Source organism: Macaca nemestrina, chromosome 2, assembly GCF_043159975.1.
Source record: "Macaca nemestrina isolate mMacNem1 chromosome 2, mMacNem.hap1, whole genome shotgun sequence".
Lineage (NCBI taxonomy): Eukaryota > Metazoa > Chordata > Mammalia > Primates > Cercopithecidae > Macaca > Macaca nemestrina.
The window spans coordinates 160,174,950-160,194,840 of record NC_092126.1 but is presented as its reverse complement, the minus strand read 5'-3'; the positions used below and the strand labels follow the sequence as shown (position 1 = coordinate 160,194,840).

At 49.3% G+C, this 19,891-nt stretch overlaps 1 protein-coding gene and 1 long non-coding RNA gene across 9 annotated transcripts in view; one reads left to right on the top strand and one right to left on the bottom strand.

Moving 5' to 3' along the window:
* The window catches only part of LOC105470265 (myosin light chain kinase), a 272,694-nt gene that overhangs the window by 13,310 nt on the left and 239,493 nt on the right, over nt 1-19,891 (bottom strand). For all 8 annotated transcript variants that reach the window (XM_071092340.1, XM_011722063.2, XM_011722065.3 and 5 more), the window contains 4 exons: nt 14,759-14,976; nt 12,557-12,680; nt 3,933-4,085; nt 1,215-1,338 (listed from right to left, as the gene is read on the bottom strand). In XM_071092340.1, coding sequence (XP_070948441.1) covers nt 1,215-1,338; nt 3,933-4,085; nt 12,557-12,680; nt 14,759-14,976 — 619 coding nt within the window. The remainder of the gene's footprint in view (nt 1-1,214; nt 1,339-3,932; nt 4,086-12,556; nt 12,681-14,758; nt 14,977-19,891) is intronic.
* On the top strand, nt 13,925-19,115 carry LOC105470266 (uncharacterized). Its single transcript, XR_980415.2, has 2 exons — nt 13,925-14,066; nt 18,909-19,115. It is a non-coding gene; the product is annotated as an uncharacterized lncRNA (long non-coding RNA).

Genomic DNA, 19,891 nt, shown 5'->3' with positions numbered 1-19,891 from the left:
GATCACGAAGTCAGGAGATTGAGACCATTCTGGCTAACATGGTGAAACCCTGTCTCCACTAAAAATACAAAAAATTAGCTGGGCGTGGTGCCGGGTGCCTGTAATCCCAGCTACTCAGGAGGCTGAGGAAGGAGAATGGCGTGATCCCGGGAGGCGGAGCTTGCAGTGAGCCGAATTCGCACCACTGCACTCCAGCCTGGGCGATAGAGTGAGATTCCATTTAAAAAAAAAAAAAAAAAAAGAATTGTAATTCTAATTGTAGTAATAAAAATGATAAAATAGATGATGATGGTGATAAACATCCTGTGGTTTTGGATAATAATTTTATCCACCCATGCCTTTTATCAGAGGCAGTCTTGGAGTTAAGACTATGTTTGCAGTCAAGCTCTGGGTTTGAATCCTGACCCTTCTGCTTATTAGCTGTGTAACCCTGGATGGCTTTCCTAACCTTTTCTCTGCCTCAATTTTGTCTGTAAAGTGGGGATAATAACAGTACCTGCCTCCTAGGGTTAAAAGATTTAGTGCATAGATAGTGCTTTAAATGGTCCCTGACAGATGGCCTACCTTAATACCTATTAGCAACTGGGATCATTTTTGGACACTTACCATGTACCAGGCATTGTACTACTAAACGCCACATGACGATGATCTCGTGTAATTCTCATAATTATCACAACAAAGCTGTGAAGTTGGTACTATTATCCTCACTTTACACATAAGAAAACAAATCCACAGCAAGGTTACGTCATTTGCTAAGGACACATTAACATACAACCTTCCTAGATGGTGGGACCATGTCTCTCTCATGTGCCATCCTCCTTCATCATAAAGAGATGTGAGACCATCATGCTACCATCCCATTTTCAGGGTTGACAAATGGACCTCAAAGTGATGTTGCTCATCCCAAGCCATGAAGACATGAAATGTCAGTGGCTTAACCTGAGTAAAGGTTAAGGGTCCTCTGGGACAAAGGTGAGCAGGAACAGAGAGACAGCTAAGCTAAAAATCCATCCCATCTCCTCGAGAAAGGGACTCTGCACTCAGGACTAAGCACACCACTGTACCTTAATCAGCTGCCTAAACTGGTCCCAGACTGCTTCAGAAACGAATTTAAACTTTCTTGGTGTGAGGCCAGGGCAAGCTAGGAATGAAAGTGGCTTCAGCAACACAAATATGAGGGGTAATATCCCAGTCCAAAGTGACCCTCTCATTACCTGCCATTTCCTTCTTGCCATGTACTTCTTCATCCGGTCCTTGGAGAGTTTCTTGGCCTCCATGTTCTTGGTATCTTTCATTAGCCATGGATGCTGAAGGCACTGTGTGCAGTCCAGGCGGTTTCTGACAGAGGCAGAGATCAGGAGATTTTTGAGCAGGAGGAGACCTCAGAGACCACTGGTTAGATCAGAAATGGGAGGCCAGCTGTTCCCGGGCACGAGGGCAGAGGCCAGGGCCCCCTGCTCCCGGACCATCCACCGTGATCAGGATCACTGTGCTCTTCACTTTTCTCCTCACTTGGTCTGGGTCATACTAACCAGAACCAGCATGGGTCAGTGTTATGAAAGCCTAAGCACCAAGGAAGCAACTGGGCTCCATGGCCTGCTCTTGGGGTCAAGGAAGAGTAAGTGCTGCAGGGCAGATGTTTCTGGGATTCTTGGGGTCGAGGAAGAGTAAGAGTAAGTGCTGCAGGGCAGACGTTTCTGGGACTGGCTGGCACCTATTTCAGGGTGGTGTCATTCTGCTGGTCCTATGAGGGCTGGGGCCCACAGAGCCTAATCCTCCTGCCACCCTGTCTGGAGGAGGGGAGAGTTAAACCCTAGGATAAAACCTCCAGCAATCAATGAACTTTCATGTTTTATGTCTTATGGTGTGGTTGAGTATCAGGTTTTTCCTGTTACAACTCAAAGAAGTAGGTCCTGCATATAGCCTATGAATTATGACTTCTTTAGAACTGCACTGAAACTCACTTCATCTTTCTGAAAGCTCTAGAAACACTTTAGATCTAGAAACATTTTAGAGCCATTGCCTTAACTGTAACAGGACTAAGAAAGCCTAAAGAACCAAATGCTAACATATATAGAAAAATGACTGGAAAGAAGTATAGCAAAATGTAGTGATCTTTAGATAAAGGGATTATAGATGATTTACATTTTATTATATTCTTCAAATCCTCTATAATTTGCATGCATTACTTTTATAATAGAAAGCTTTTTTTTTTTTTTTTAAAGTGCTGATAGGTGGTGATTTCTGGTTGAAGAGAGGCTGGCTATAAGAGTTTATGGGAATTTAGTGTCTTGATCTGTTTGAATAAGATCAGTTCTTTGTTTAATCCATTTTATGAGCACAGAGGGATCCAGTACAGCCTGTTACTGACTTAATTCAAGGTCAGATGAGAAAATAAGATATATACACACAATACCTTGTTTACCAAATCTTCAGTGAATAAAGCTTGGATGACAAAAGCCATCGTTGTACCAGAGTTACTGAGGAAGTTTTCATCTCCTGAGGCACCTTGGGTGTGGGGGTCCCTCATACTGGAAGGTAATTTAGACTTCCCACAGTATCTTAGTTCTCCTTGGGTCATGCCCATTTCTGATACAGACTGTGACAGCAAAAGGCTAAAAAGACCTCATTGTCAAGGAGTATAGAATGTGGCCTCTGGAGGAGTTTGGCCCTGAATGGCTAAAAAGACCGAGAGTGGGGTGCATCACAGGAAAGCCTGACAGAGCCATCTGAGACACTCCAATATTGCTCCTTCAGCAGCTAACTGCACCCTCCTGCCCTGAACAGCCGTTCTTCCTCAGGGGAGCCATCGGCAGCCTTGCAAGGCTGCAAAGTCACCTGGGAGTGCAGAGCTTCCTGCCTGCCCTGGAGTCAGGCCCCTCCCCTTCTCTCTAGCATGCCACCCATGTCAATACCACCCTTCTTGGCAAGGCTACAACTACTCCCTGGGATTGCCAAGTATAGCTCTAAGCTCCTCTGCACCCCTACAGTCAGACTCTGCCTCATCTACTCACCTATTTGCAGAGTGTGTGAGCTGCCCAAAAGGCCAGCTGTTCTCACCTGAGTCCTACTGCTCCCTTTCCCTGGGCAGCCTTCCCTACACATGGAGAGCCCAGGACAGTTCCTTCCAGGAGATTCTGTCTAGGCACACCCACTGCCCACCTTCAGTCAACCTCCCACTCTGGTCTCCCCTACAACTCCAAGCTCTAATCTTGCATTGAAACCTGGAGGGCCTGAGTCCCTGACCTTTCCCCACAGCCCATGCACACTGGCCTCCCACTGTTCACTTCCCTATGTTCACAGCTGCAGCAGGCACAGGTGGGGAACCTTAACAGAGGCAGAGCTGGGAGAGGGCTAAGCCCAGTGGTCTGGGATCACAGCCTCCCTTTGGCCAGATGTTAGAAGGTACCTGGCTGTATTCAAGCATGCAGTTATTAAATAACTGAGATATAAAAAAACACTAAGCCAGAATAATAATAATCTGGGGATATGATTGGGACCCACAGAGAAGTTCTAAGATGCCGCTGTCCTCTGCTCTTGCTTGTTGAGAGGGTCCTTCCCCTGCAGCCCCTGAAGAGGGCTGTGGCTGGCCACAACTGTACCCAGAAAATAAGAAGGGCAGTCATTATTCACACACAACAGCTGCCCCTCGCTCTGCAACGTGGTCAAGTGTCGCTTTTCAGGTCAGGGGTCTGAGCTTCTGAAGGTGAATTCCATGTCTAGCTCCAGAGGGCAGGGCCTAGGAAGTCGCCTCCCCGACCCACATGCACTCAGGTCTCTTATCACGCCCACCCTCCCTTCCTCAGGGAATGCTAGGAACGACTCAAGGCGGGGTGGCAAGGAGGGTGCCCCAACAGGCAAAGGAATCCCCCTTTGCTTCCCAACACAGGGCAGGGAGTGGGGAAGCAAAGACTGAAATCCCAACTCATTACTTCATATCTTTCTTCAGCAGATTGCTGATGAAATCCTTGGCATCGTCGGAGATCTCATCGAATGCCTCGTCGTCGAAATCCCAGGTGGCTGAGGTAACGTTGGCCAAAGTTTCATTATCGTTGTCTCCCATGAAGGGGGAAAGGCCACTGACTCTGCAGAGACAAGAGCAGGACAGCAGGTGTGGCTAGGAAAGGGCGTGCTAACTGAGGTCAAAGGTGAGGGTTGGCCAGCCTCCCCACCCCCAAACTCTTCTTGGCAAGGGCCAAGGCTCTGTGGGCCTTGCACCTGCCTTCCTTTCACTTGTGGAAAGAAAAGAGGGTGTGGTTCACAGCCCTGTCTTTTCTTGGTCACCTGCCTCTTGACACCACCTACCTGTGAAGCTGAGGTGCAGTGGGTTTGCTTTAGATTACGGGCTTCTGCAGGGTACACGGCAGGGCTGATAAGTCCCTCTGTCCTGGTCTTCCATTCTTCCCCAAAGCCCAGGCTACAGCCTTCTCCAAGCCCCTTCCTCCTGTGCTCCTGCCCCCTCTCCGTGGACCCGGCACATGGTAGTGATCACCACGGCACCCTTCTGTCCCCTCCCTCCCAGCTCTCTCCACTCTCCACACACCTTCAGCTCCAAGAAGAGGGCCCAGCACATAGGAGAGGCTCAGCAAGTGAAGTGTGTGCCCGACGGATAGATGGACTTTGAATCGGCAATGTAGGTTCAGGGAACCTGAGGCATTCATGCCAAACTAGAAAACTTCCCTATGAGGTTCTGTGGCAGAGGACAGAGTGCAGCCTCTCTGCTTGCTGGATGACCTTGGACAATTCCCTGATCTGTGTCAGTTTTCTCCTCTAAAATGGAGAAGCTGCCATTTAACTATAGGGTGGTCACTTCTTCATTCTCAGCAGCATCGTGATGGCAGCAGACACTTATTAAACTTTTTCTATGTGCCAGGCACTGGGTCAAGTGCCTAAAATAAGTGAACTCACTTAACACTGCCCTATGATGCAGGTAATTCTTATAACTTTGTTTTACAGATAAGGGAATTGAGGCACAGCCCAGGCTCAAGTAACCTGCCCAAAGATTCGCAGCCAGTGAGACTGGAACCCAGGTGTCTGCCTCTAGAGCCTGTCCTCTTAAATGCTATACTATCCTAACATTTCTGTGAAGATGAAGTAAATTGCAGTGTTCAGCACTGGCACCAGGCCTGGTCCACAGTAAGGAGACAGTCCATGCCCGGAGACCTCATGCAGTTCTGCTGGGTTCCCTCCACTCCCTCACCAAGCTGTGAGTGCAGGAATGACTCTGTGACCAGCAGCTGAAGCCAAATAAACTTTATAAGGTAAGGAATTTCAAAACAAAATAGATCAGATTTGCGGCGTATTGACCTTACCTCTCACCTCTGTGCACCTCACCTTCATAGCAACAACCCACCCCACTGTTCACGCGGGCCTCGTGAGCCAGCCTCATGGGTGTTTGACCTGCACAGTTGCCCAGAGTCCCACCCTTAGACAGGCCCTGTGCTTGGTTTAATGCTCTGCTGCTGCCATCTCAAGATTCTCAATAAGGTTTGAACAAGTGGCCCCACCTTTTATGTTGCAAATTATGTAGCTGTTCCTGCCCTGACCTCAGCTGAGCCCCATGAGATGGGTCTGGGGGCCAGGCGTGGTGGCTCACGCCTGTAACCCCAGCACTTTAGGAGGCTGAGATGGATGGATCACCTGAAGTCAGGAGTTCGAGGCTAGCCTGGCCAACACAGTGAAGCCCTGTCTCTACTAAAAATACAAAAATTAGCTGGGCGTGGTGGCGAGCACCTGTAATCCCAGCTACTCGGGAGGCTGAGGCAGGAGAATCGCTTGAACTCTGGAGGTGGAGGTTGCAGTGAGCCAAGATTGTGCCATTGCACTCCAGCCTGGGCAACAAGCAAAACTCAATCTCAAAAAACAAGAGAGAGAGAGAGATGGGTCTGGGGCCCTCCAGCCATCAACCTGTCAAGTTAGGGCTTTACCAATGTCTCTTCTCCCAAATGCTTATGAATCCATCATCATAAGCCAAGCACTGACAGCTTCAGGAGTAAGGCTTTGGTTGAGTTTGACAGAACAAAACCCACTTGAAATACTGGGAGAAAAAGCTTGCCATGGGAGGAACCCTCTAGTGAAACCTTTTGTAAAGAGAAGAAAGCTTTTACAATGTGAATTGTCTCATCCTAATCAATATATTTGTGTTTCTGAAAAATAGGTTTTTGTGGATGGGATATTTTTAAAGCAAGACCCTGATTTATGTTTTAAGAAGGCAAAGAGAATCATTCTTGGTCATGTCCCCATGAGGGAAGGGTGGGCATTTACCTGTCCCAGAGTCTGCACTGTTATCTGCTGCTCTTTTCCCCTCTCTGGGCCTCAGTTTCTCCTTTTATACATCAAGAGGACTAGGCTAGATTTCCTAGGGGCCTCCCAGCTCTCCGTCTCTGTGACCCTGACCCCCATGTGGCCCATGCAAGCCCCTTCAGGGAGCAGCCTGTCTCTTGCCTGTCAGCCACCTGCTGCTTCTTTACATTTTCCACTGGAAACAGAGAGCGGGGAAGTCCGGCAGTACTCCAAAAGATGGCAGGAAAAGCAAACAACCCTGCTGTGGAATGCAGAAAGTTCCCCTTCTGCAAACCTCCTTTCCTTATTAGGAACTATAATCCTGCAAAGATAGGTCTTAATCTCTGCAACTCTGGGCACAGTCAGGGAGAGCCGCCTCGCCTCTGGCCTCTGGCGCTCTTCCTTCTTGGCAGCCTATTCATCTGAAATACTCTCCTCGCCCTGCCTGGCTCCTCGCCTGCCCAAGTTTCCCCAGCATTCTCCCTATTAAAGAGCACGTGTCTAGAATAAAAAATGGAATACATACACAGCATGTTGACAAAGAGGGTGTTCGAGTTTTCAGTAATGCTGTTGCTAGGTGGTGGGGTTTTAGAGGATTTTAAAAAACCTTTTTTGGGGAAGTTTTTCTTTATTGCTAACATTTGCATAAGGGATCATGTCTTTTAATTTTTTTTTTTTTTTTTGAGATAGGATCTTGCTCTGTTGCCCAAGTTGGAGTGCAGTAGCCATCTCAGCTCACTGCAACCTCTGCCTCCTGGGCTCACGTGATCCTTCCACCTCAGTCTCCTGAGTAGCTGGAACTGCAGGTGTGTGCCAACACACCTGGCTAATTTTTTGTATTTTGGTAGAGATGGGGTTTCACCATGTTGCCCAGGCTAGTCTCAAATTCCTGAGCTTAAGCAATCCTCCTACCTCCACCTCCCAAAGTGCTGGAATTACAGGCATGAGCCACTGTGCCCAGCCTTGTCTTTTTATTTAGAAAATAGTCATTATTCTTACTTTTTATTTTTTTGAGACAGGGTCTCGCTCTGTTACCCAGGCTGGAATACAGTGGCATGATCATGGCTCACTGCAGGCTCAACCTCCCCAGGCTCAGGTGACCCTCCCACCTAAGCCACCTGAGTAGCAGGGACCACAGGTGCACGCCACCATGCCCAGCTACCTTATGTATTTCTTGCAGAGATGGGGTTTTGCCATGTTGCCCAGGCTGGTCTCAAACTCCTGGGCGCAGGCCATCCACTCACCTTGGCCTCCCAAATTGCTGGGAGTACAGGCATGAGCCACTGCACCCAGCTAGAAAACAGTCATTATTTGTTAAAAAAAATCAACCAGTCAACAAATAATGTTAGTATTAAAACACCTCTTTATCTCCCTGGTCTCCTCTAGTTTTTAACTAAGAGATTGATCTGTTTTTCACAAAACTGTAATCAGTCTGGGCAAGTCCTTGGATGCTTTACTTTTTCTTCACTGGATGTATCAAGTACAGACAGACTCTACACATTGATTTTTAATGGTCAAATACTAGTCTTTGGTCATGAATGCAGGGCATTCTAATTTCTTAATTCTCAGCTCATTGCAAAAGAAATTCCCCCAGGGAATCTGATGTAGAGGCCTGTTTGGCTCTGGGGACAGAAGGTTAGGAGAGCAGAGGGTGCAGAAATGCCTCTTGGACTACAATTTCTCTCTCTCTCTCTCTCTCTCTCCCTCTCTCTCTCTCTCTCTCTCTCTGTGTCTGTGTGTGTGTGTGTGTGTGTGTGTGTGTTTTTTAAGAAATGGGGGTCTTGGCCAGGCGCGGTGGCTCAAGCCTGTAATCCCAGCACTTTGGGAGGCCGAGACGGGTGGATCACGAGGTCAGGAGATCGAGACCATCCTGGCTAACACGGGGAAACCCCATCTCTACTGAAAAATACAAAAAACTAGCCGGGCGAGGTGGCGGGCGCCTGTAGTCCCAGCTACTCGGGAGGCTGAGGCAGGAGAATGGCGTAAACCCGGGAGGCGGAGCTTGCAGTGAGCTGAGATCCGGCCACTGCACCCTAGCCTGGGCGGCAGAGCGGGACTCCGTCTCAAAAAAAAAAGAAATGGGGGGTCTTGCTATATCAGCCAGGCTGGTCTTGAACTCCTGACCTCAAGTGATCCTCCCATGATAGCCTCCTGAGTAGCTGGGACCACAGGTGCGCACTACTGCACCTGGCTTCTGTGTTGTGTTTTAAGCAGCAGACAGATGCCCCGACTGTATCAGTGGCTAGCTGAGGGGACCACACATCTGCTGATGGAACTACTGACTGCTGGGAAGGGGTTAGTCTTTTATCCATATTAGCCATCTGATACTCTGGTGGGAGAGCTGAGAGGGCTGAGTAGGTCCACAGGAAGAGCTGTGCATCATTTTGTGGACTGGCCGAGGAAGCAGTGACGTGGGGTTTAGTTCTGTTAGTAAAAGTTGAAGGTGGTGGTGGGGCTTGAGGAGGGAGCAGGGATCCTAGGGCTGGAATCAAAGCACATTTCCAGGTTCAGCAGCAGAGAGGGCAGTGGCAGCCCCGGGTGGGGAAGGCAGAGGTTACTGGATCTGGCTGAGGAGCCCTGCAGCCAGACCCTGGTTTGAGGAGGCCCTGATGCCCCGGTACTGTGACCCCTCCTCAGCTGACTGGGCAGCTGTCACCAGAAAAGCTGACCTGCTTCCCTGCCACACACACCTCTCCCCACTCCTGGCATCTCCCGACCACACACCAGGGTGGGGAGGGACAGCTGACAGCTGTCTGCACCATGGTGGGTGTTGGACAAACAAATAAGCATGAATGGGAAGGCAGTGCTGCTGGGCCCGGTCAGGAAGAGGCAGGAGGAGGAAGCAGAGCAGCCATTGCTGGTTCACTTTGGCTTGAGGGAGGCTGGAGAAGGCATTGTGAAGTAGGGTGAGGGACGGGCATGGAGAAGAGCTGTTGTGGCCTCCCCACAGGCAGCAAGGAAGTACCAAGTCCAGGAAGTAGGGGAGGGAGACAGCAGCGGGAGGAGTGCTGTTAAACGGAGGCAGGCTTAGGATTTCTTCCATACGGAAGTGTGGCCTCCAGCTCTCTGGTACTGTCACTTCCTGCCAGAAACCACATGGCTATTGCTAACTTCAGAAGGTCTCTAAGTACTCACACAACCTACTGTCTCCCTTCAGGATCTGGGGTGAGAGTGTGGGGGCTCCACGACCCCATCTGCTCCTTCCCTATAGGGCCAGGAACTGCCTTGATGGCTGGGCTGGGTGTGAGAGAGTAAAGTCACATTGTCCTATGGTGACCCGGTCTGTTGCCTTCCCTTCCAACTCCCTGGCCTCTCCATCTCTCACTGGCCTCAGAAAGGAGAACAGGAGGGGCTCTCTGGTTCAAAGGTGGAAGTTGCCCAGACAGGGACTGCCCGACAGATGACTAGGCTCCAAAGAGAGGGACAGAGTGGGGCAGAAGATGCCATGAAGGCCACCAGAGAGCCTCTTTTGGGTGCTCCCAGCAGTGGTTCCAGAGTTCTGCATTGCAGGAGCTTAAAAGATACCACCTCCTTGGCGCGAACGTTTTTTTCCAGCACGAGTCTCTGCTGAGAGCCCTGGCTTGGGAGGGGAACTCCCTGCTTCCATCCCCGCTGAGAGAGTCAGCCTGGAAAAGCCCCAGAGGGCAGTGGCTCACAGTGGGGGTCCAGGAGCCAAGATGTGGCACAGGATTGATCCAGGCTGAGTCTGAGCCACCTGGCCTGGGTCCCTGCCACACACACCCCTCCTCCCTCCTGACACCCCCTGCCCAAGCACCTGCAGCATCAAAACTATCTTCTCCCCATTTCCAAAACTCTGCCCTAGTTCTTGGTCTTTGCTTTAAAAGTAATCTGGTAAACAAGGTAGCATAGTGTCCAAATTACTATGTTCCTCCACCTAAAAGAACTCTCATTTGACAATAAAGTGCCCTTATGACCCAGTTATTCTAGTTCTAGATTATACATCCAACAGAAATGTACAAATATGTTCACTGAAACACATGAACCAGAATGCTTCCAATGGCCAAACTGGAACCCACTCAAAAGCCTATCAAAGCAGAACGGATAAATTAACTGGATTATATTCACATAATGGGATACTACGTAACACTGAGAATAAACAGTCTACAATGACACATAGTACTATGAATGAATCTCACAAACGATGTCAAGCAAGAAAAGCCAGACACTTCTTTCTGTATTATTTCATTGACATTAGCCATGAGGGTAATGGTGACCTCTGGGGGTTGGTAACAGGGAGGGGCACCAGAGGGCTGTGGGGGCCTGGCAGTGCTTGGTTTCTTGATCTGAGTAGAGGTTACACTGGTGAAAACTTAGTGAGCAGTCTAGTCACTGCTCTGTCACAGACCGATTGTCCTGGTTTGCCTGGGACTGTTCCCATGTTAGCATCGAAAGTCCTATATTCTGGCAAACTGAGACGGCTGGTCCCCGGCCCGACTGTGGGAAGTGGGCAGCCACATGGGCTTCCTTGGCCCCTGTCACCTCAACGCCACATGAAGATTGAATCCCTGCCATGACCCACTCTTGGGTTTGTTCTGAAGATCAAACAAGGTCCTATGTGAAAATCTGTAGCTGCAGAAGATCCTGATGCCACAGCAGTGGGAAAACCCACTGAAGAATCAACAGTAAGGCAAGTCTCCACGACGGCTGGAGGGGGACCCGGCGACCAAGCCAGACCACAGGGCAGCTGGGGCTGAACAGAGAGCTGACCAAGGACTGCTTCTCAAGGGTCTGGTGTTTTTCCGGGGGCCAGAGGTTAACACGGCCCAGGCCTGGGGCCACCCTCAAAGGGGCAGGCTGGCCCCGCCCCCTACCCTGCTATTCCTTACTTATCTAGGGAGCCAGGAGTCAAGCTCGGTCCAGCTGCTGTCTTCACTTGTCAGCACCCCTTCTCTAGGAGGGGGCGGAGCAGGGAGACGGGCATGGCAATGCACACCTGGCTCCGGGTTTTTCTGCTGATCTGGGGGAGGCTGTGGTGGTGCGGCTCATTCCAGGCAGGAAAGAGGATAACTGGGCTACAATGCCTGTGGCGCAGGTTCCACTGAGGGGACCGTCCTAACAGGCCACAGTGAGTAAAGCTCCTGAGCATGCGAAAAAGTCACATTGCACAAAAGTCACCCCACTTCTGCTAAAGCTTTTGTAACACTGGCTTCTAAACCTGGCTGTGCATCAGAATCACCCAGAGCCTTTTCTCACATTGGGGTCTGAAAGCCCCAGGGGTCTGAGAAAGTATTCCTAGAGGTCTTCCTCATTTTCTTTGAAAATGTTAAATTTTTCCTCTTGTTCTGACAGTAAAAACATTATTGAATGAAAGCATACACATCTGCATCTTTGGGGACACCATCCCATAACTGCATGTGGCCACACAGGTTCAGGGGCTGCCACACAAGTTCTGAGGCTAATGACTGTCCGCACCCTGGGGCTTCAGGGACTAAAGCAGCCAGAGCCCACCGAGAGAGTGTTCTCAAGCCTTGTTACTCAGAGCGCAGTCATTGAACCAGCACAGTCGCAGACCTAGAGCCTGTTAGAAATGTAGCATCTCAGGTCACCCAGACCTGAACAAAAACCCTGCAATGTAAGGAGCTGCCTAGGTGAATCAGGCATGTTAATGTTTGTGAAGCACGCTGGCCTAGATGGCTGACCTCCCCTCTCCTACAGTATTGTTCATTGAAATGGCTTTGGATTTCCCACCTGATTTTTCAATTCTAATTACTGTGTTACTTTCTTTTGTCTGTTCATCCCATTGAAGGCTCGATCATCAATAGTGTTTATTAATTCATCCATATACTGGACTCAGAGATGAGGCTGGTAGTTGGGGTCCCCATGCCATAAGGATGGAGTGTTATGCCCTGAAGACAATAAGGATGCCCAGAGATATGCCCCTGGCCTCCTGCCCTCCTTCTTTGTATACCCACACAAGTGAAGTTTTATTATTTGGTACCAGCCACATTTCCCATCCTTCTGACCAAAGGCCACAGGCTGGCCAGCCTTGGGGACAGTGAGCTCCCAGAATGGGGATCTCGGCATGTGTAGCTACATGATGCTACAGAATATGCAGGCTACTGACTTCCTGGGAGCCCAGGAGCAGGGTGGGCTGCCAGGGATGGGAGGGGAGCCTGCCACCCTCCTGACTCTGGGGCGGGCTCCCCATCATGACAATGGCAGGGCAGCCTGGGGACTCTCCCGTGGAAACCTCAGCCCCCACCCACCGGTCCACCAAGTGGTCCACCGGTCCACCAAGTGCCCCGAGACTCACAGGATGTAGCAGATGACCCCGATGCTCCACATGTCTGTGGCATAGCCGATGGGTTCATAGTTGATCACTTCAGGAGCCACAAACTCCGGGGTGCCAAAGAGGACCTTCAGGGACCCCGCATTCTCTGAAACCAGGATGGAGAGGGATAAATTGCCAGCACATCATGGAGCCCGCTTGAGGCCAGCAGCTGCCCAAATCTGTGTGTTGACCCCAACCTGGGAGGGGCCAGACACAGGCTTCGGCACAGAGAACAGGCACAGAGACATCTGACCTCCTTGTTAAACAGGTGCATCAACACACCAGTGAAACCAACAAACCGCACACTCACCTGAAATGTCCTGTTCAGGTTGGGCAGGGGGAGAAGAGGCCATTAAAGCACCCGCCCCTGAATGGTCTTTTTGTCAGTCTGTCTCTCTCATGAGTTAGTTCCCCTAGGCAGGGACTGTCACTTATGCTTAATAATAATCTCTAGCATTCACTATGTCCTATGTACCCCGCTGGCAGCTTTACAAGGGTTCTCACCAACCCTAAGGGGTAGGTATAATGCCCGTGCTGCTGAGGAAGTGAGTGAGGCCCAGGGAAGTGCAGTGGTTTCCCCACCTCGTTAACAAGTAGTGGTCAGGACTCAAGCCCAGGTAGTCCGACTCCTGAGCCATGCTTACCACCACTCCTCCCTCCTGCCTCTCCTACTCCTCACACAGCTTCATGGCTGTCCTCCAGGAGCTGCTGGGAGGGTAGTTGGGAGAGGCTTCAACCCCAGGGTGGTACCTCTTGGCCATAAAGGACCAGAGATGCCTGTTAATATGTGCAAAAGGCAGGTACCTATGGTCTCGCTTAACTTCGCAGAGCTCACAGCAAATGTTCTAAAACAAAGCATTTAACAGCCCTCAGATGTGAAAGCGCTGCTCCAATTCCTGCCTCTCAGCCCTTTCTGCTACATTTTAGCCTCTTCCCAGTTCTCTGGTCCTTGGTGGACACGGTTGTTCCCACAATATCCCTCACCAGTGGAACCTGGACCTTGTGTTCCCTGGGCTCTGACACTGCCGACTCCTGAGGACAGCGGCCTCTCTATTTGTTTAATTTATTGGTGGTCACTGTTCACAGGCAGGCCCTGTACGCCAGTCACTGCCTCTACCCTGTCCCGTTGGCAGGAGTGAGCAGAGCAGGCACACGCACCCAGCGCTGAGGTGTGCTTCTCACCTGACTGCGCTGACCACCAGACCAGTTGTGGTCTATCGGAACCTCGCCCCCCACCTTGCCCCTTTCCTCTTTATGACCAACACAGCCTCAGCCAGCACTGAGCGTCCTAGGAGACGTTTATTGGGTGGCATTCATTTGGCCCCTCCTTTCTACTCCCTGCAGGGTGGTGAAATAAAGCCAGCTCACCCCAGCCCTAGGGCTCCTTGCTAGCAGGGCAGTGGCTGAGAAGGGAGGATGAAGCTGTTTCCTCAATCACTGGGACATCAAAGGGCTGCAGAGGCAGGCTGTATGCAGGCGGAATGTGAGCCAGGTAGGCACCTACCAAAATGCTTTCAGGGCTGGCCTTGAGACCCTGACCGCCTCCCCCGTGACCTCTCTCCTGGCTAGCATAAGAGTCAGAGGTGCTGCAGAGCACTCTCAGCAAGGTCTGGGGTCCTTGTTTCAACCCCAGCACATCCCCTGGCTCACAGTGGGACCTCCTGGGCAAAGCTATTGTGAACCCTTGTTTCCCAGTCTATAAGATGGGGCTCATAAAATCTACCCTGCCCACCTCATGGTGAGAATCACAGGGATTATTTTTATGTGAAAGTGCTCTAGAAACTGTACAGTATGATGCAGATGTACAGAGCCACCATCACCAAAATGACTTTTGCCGCTAATGGCACCAGAGTGAAAAACAAAAGGGGATAATCATCATCATATGTACACTAACACCTAAGCAGTCTTACTATGCTCAAGGCACTCTTCCCATCCCTTTACCTATATTAACACATTTGATACTCCTAACGAATCTGTGAGTTAGGTCCTACTATGATCCCACGTTTCTGATGGGGAATTTGAGGCTTACTGTCACATCCAGTAAGTGGTAGGGGCAGGATTCGAACCTGAGAAGTCTACATGGTCTCGGATTTAACCCCAATATTGTACATTTCCTCTCACACTTACTGTGAGGGGAAATGGCCACTGCAATACACGCTGGTGTCTGTGGGAAATGAGCCTTACCCAGCCTCCTGGCCAGACCAAAGTCGATGAGCTTGATCCTGGTGCCCGTCTTGTTGACACACATGATGTTCTCCGGCTTGAGGTCCAGGTGCACGATGCCCTGCTTGTGGATGTACTCCACCCCCTCCGAGATCTGCCGCATGTACTTGATGCACTCGCGCTCCGTCAGCTCGAAGTCCTCGTCAATGATGCGCTCAAACAGCTCACCTCCTGACACGCTGCGGGAACATGCGCACGGGGTGGTCAGGCCACAAGCTCACGGAGGCCAGGCTGGCAGGGAGTCTGGTCAGGGTAGGCTGGGGAGAAACTCGCAGGAAAGTCCAGACAATGGGGGTGATGGGCACTTCCTGAATCCCCCACCCTTCCAACATGGAAGAAGGGTCAGGGCCTCCTGGTTTCCCATCAGGGAACCCTGCCCTGCACCCACTACTGGAGACTCAGGGAAGCATCTACGCTAGGCAGTTTCAGAGGTGGGTGTGAACAGGGAGATCCAGACATGATCTTCTTAACAAAAAGAGTGACCTCTGAACAGTCTCTTTCCCTCGAATGACCACACATGGCTAAGGGAACATTCTTGTGCCCTAGTGTGTCTTTTAGTCACAGGGAACTCAAGTTCAAAATACTCACAGTTACCACAAGCATTTGTTTTGCATAGCCAGGAACGGAAAAATATCTTCAATCTTCAATAATAAGCCTCAGCAAATTTTCTAAAATTAGTTGGCTATAACCCATTATACCTACAGCTGTGACAGATCTGCTTACTCTGGCTAGGTCTATAGTATTGGTTTACTCCCTGAAGTCATAATTAACTGGTCTCCCCTGGACCTCTTCCTTGCCCCAGCTGTGTAATCCTTTCTACCTGGATAGGCTTTGGATCCTGGCTATGTCTAGTCAACTTGGCTTCTGCAGCCACAGGCATGCATCCTCTGCTAGGGACTGCCCCGGGGTCTCAGCCATCAGCATATCGCCCTTCAGTGCAAATGCACGGCCCGCCGCCTGAGTTGCACGAGTTGTCTCTGTTCCCCTGTCCTAGCCCTCTGACCCACCTTTCTTGGTCTCTGCTTAGCAAGTTTAAAGCATCTCTCTGGTAACTTATGCAGCACCCAGATATCAGTAAGCTCACTTTTCTTTTTTTCTTTTTCAATTTTTTTTTTTTTTTGGTAGAGACAAGGAGTTCAAAGTTATGTTGACCTATGATCACACAACTGCGCTCATGCCTGGGTGACAGAGTATGACCCGGTCTCAAAAGTGAAAGAAAGGAAAGGAAGGAGGAGGGGAGGGGAGCCCCGGCTGGTCTGGAACTCCTGGCCTCCAGCGATTATCTCACCTCAGCCTCCCAAAGTGCTGGGATTACAGGCATAAGCCATCATGTCTGGCTTATAACCAACCTTCCTTCTTTCCTGCCTGCCTGCCTTCCTCTGTCCCTCCCTCCCTCCCTTCCCTCTCTCCTTCCCTCCTTCCCCCCTCCCCTTCCCTTCCTTTCCTTTCCTTCGTTTTTGAGACAGGGTCTTGCTCTGTCACCCAGGCTTGAGCGCAGTTCTGTGATCATAACTCAACATAACTTTGAACTCCTGGGCTCAAGTCATCCTGTTGCCTCAGCCTCCCAAGTAGCTAGGACTATAGGTATGTGCCACCGCACCTGGCTTATTTTTTAAATGTTTTGTAGAGACAGGGTCTCACTCTGACACCCAGGCATAAGCTCATGTTTCTACAGTGGTCTGTAGGTCCACCAGTTGAACAAGGCCGGGTGGGTTCTGGGCCTGTCCTCTTGCAAGGGTATTTCCTCTCCTACAAAGAGTCCTCATGAAGAGGAAAGGAGTTGAGTTTGAATCCTGCTGCTGCCTTTTATGAGCTGTGTAACATTGGGCAAGTTGCTTAACCTTTCTGAGTCCCAGTTTCCTTATCTATCCCTGCCTCATAGAGTTTTTAGGAACGTAGGAGCCTTTGTAAAGTATCATGCCTGACACATAGAAGGTGCTCAACACTTCTTACTTATTGTCTGATAAGCTGTGGTAGGCTAGGTGGATCTTGTCACTGACCCCTGCAGGACAGAGACAGGGATGCACTGTGGGGCCCAGCATACCACAGCCTCTGCCACATGACACACACACTCACTTCTGGAAGGGCTGAACTGGAGAAGGTCAGTCTGTGCCAGTGACAGTTGGAGGGAGCTAGAACTGACACTTTAAAACCCATCTGAGAAGGAGGTCCCCAAATGGCCAGCAGGTGGTGCTCTTGTCCTCATGCCCCCCATTTCTAGTGCTCTCTACCAGGGCTCCAAGTCAAACTCTCATCTACATTCTTAGGTCTCAGCCAGTTCTTAACATCTCGGTGCTTCATTTTCCTCATTTGTAAGATGCAGACTAAAAACAGCCCCACCTCACAGGGTGGCTCCAAAGACTAAATGAGTCAACACATGTAAAGTGCTTGGAAGTGTCTGGCACACAGTCAATGCTCAATATCAATGATCAGTTTTCTATGTAAAGAATCACTTGGGGCTCTTATTAAAAATACAAATTCCCAAGCTCTTCCTCTGGAGATTTTGATTTAGAAAGTCTTGGGAGAGATCTAGGGATCTATATTTGTAATAATTACTCCAGGTCATCTTATGATCAGATAAGTTTGAGAAATACTGGCTTACTCAACTACCACTCCTGGGAGGCCAGCTGAAATTCACACCCTCTGAAAAAGTCACTCCCCATTTCCTCAATGGAATGATCTTTCCCTCACTGGGCATCCATGGCCTTATGTCCACAGCCTTGTCTCTGAACTTTCTACGGCCTTATGTCCACGGCCTTGTCTCTGCACTTTCCATAGCCTTATGTCCATGGCTTCGTCTCTGCACTTTCTGTGTCAAGTTGGCTTTGCCTTGAAGTTCTGAACACATCACAGGTGGCGGGCTCATCTCTAGACCCTTATTTGCCTCCAACTATATTTGGCACAGACAAGGTGCTCCAAAATGTTTACGTTTAAATTTTAAATATTCTGAAAAAGCAAGCAACCATTGTTTTCAATGCCCTTGCGAACGTCTGAGGCAATGAGTGGTGGGAATCTGAGCCATGGAGATAATTCCTGATGCATTTCTGGAGGAAACCTATTCAATATAAATTCAAACAGGTTCAATCCTATTCAGACATAATATATTTTGAAAACTGTTCCTATGGTTCAACTTTCTAAGATGGAAGGGGCTAAACAGGCAGGATTAATGGTTCTGTGGATTTCTTTTCAAATTACTCAACGCTATGGGTGGAAAATATTGGTTTGATAGACAGAAATTGCCACCCACAGAAATGGGATGCCAAGGGCCAAGATTAGGCTTAATAAATTAATGGTGAGTGAGCGAATGACTAAATAAATAAGTGATCCCTAACCTAAGGAATCAGATTCATCCCCCAAACCCTAGACCTTGGCTCATAGAAAGCAAGAAGGAATGGTGCTATCAGGGGTCTCGAGACCCTCTGCTCCTTGCCCCATGGCAGCCAGCTGGAACGTTCTTTGATAAATTTTGCTAATAGTAGCACAAACATGAGATTAGCCATGGATGACACAGCTTAAACTTCACATTGTCTTCAAAGCTCAGGGTCCCACCACCACCTGGAATGTCCCAAGCACTTCCAAAAGGACAAGCCCAAGTAGGTCAGGGATCTGAAAGAACCACTGTGTCAGACCAACTGCTATATGGTGGGGGCTCATCCAGTAATCAGAAGTCAGAAAGGCTGAAGACACATTCATTACTATTTCCCACTAGATCTGAGGCAACTTAACTTAAGGCTGGGACCCTGGAATACATTTCCATTCTTCTATCCCCAGGCATCATCCTTCTTTTAATCTCAGTTTCTCCATCCAACAAGGGTAGCACATTGCACTGGTGAAAATCATCCTTTCCCTTCTCAGTGGTCAAGTCTTAGAGTGTTTAAGCTGGAAGGGATGTATAGATGGAGTATGAACCTGTTTCCTTCTTCTTTGGTTAACTGAGTTCTTACCAAGTTCCTACTCTTGGCGACCTGGCCAAGGTCCCAAGTGCAGGCAAATCTTCTGGTGTCTGGGCATGGAAGACCTGCTCCTGTCCACGGGGGAGGCATGGGGTAGAGGGATGAAAGCCAGACCAGCTGAAGTTTTCTTACATTTTCTCTTTGCTTTTTCCATCCAGCTTGCCAACTTCCAATTCCAAGCTAAGTATGGTATTCTGCCCACTGGTGCTGCTGCCCAGCCTTCCCCAGGCCCTGTGACTCCTGCACCCTCTCAAGAACCTGCTCAAGGTTTAACTTCTAAAGATAGGACATTTCTCCACATGTCCTCACATGCCCACACTGCCTAGACTAAGCAACCTGTTCTAGAATAAATGTGAAAAGATGCAGCCCACGGGGCTATTGTGAGGGTATAAAGAATGAGGCCACAGACATGGGCTATGTATTTCCTGAAAATGGGCAGGAACGTTTGAATTTGGGGCTGCATGTAGATTTTAAGATACGAATGGAAATTCTTCACCACATCTTTTATGGTTCCACGACATAGTAGAATTTTATAACCAAAAGGGGTGTCTTGAGATTGACTGTTCCAATCCAAGTCCTTCTTTGTGCTGGTAGGATTTGACAATTGTAAAATCATGACTCAACAGTAGCAGAAACGAGGCCAGGCTTCCTGAATACTAGGGAGGATTTGTTCCACAACACCTTGTTGGAAGTTAAATGCTCAAAAAGTACTTTTAAATGGAAAAAAACCAGGATACAAAAAAAGCCAATGAATCATACTACTAACAAGAACTCCCCATTATAGAGTACTGTGCCCTACATGCATTATTGCATTGAATCCCACAGCGTTCATGAAGGCGGGCATCGTATCTACATTTATGGATAATAAAACTAGGGATTGGTACAATAGAATAACTTACTCAAGGTCAAATAACAAGTTAGAAGTAGAGCAGGGATTTGAAGTAAGGTTCATCTGACTCAAGCCTACACTCGTAACTACTATTGCCTTTCCTAAGGAACACATACCGAAAGGAAATACTTGTGTGCCAGAATGTTAATGGCATGAGGGGAGAGAAAAGACTAATACTCCACTCATATCTACAGCTTGGGGATGTCTTACTGGCTTCAACTTTCCTGGGAAAGAATTCCAAGATGCTGATAG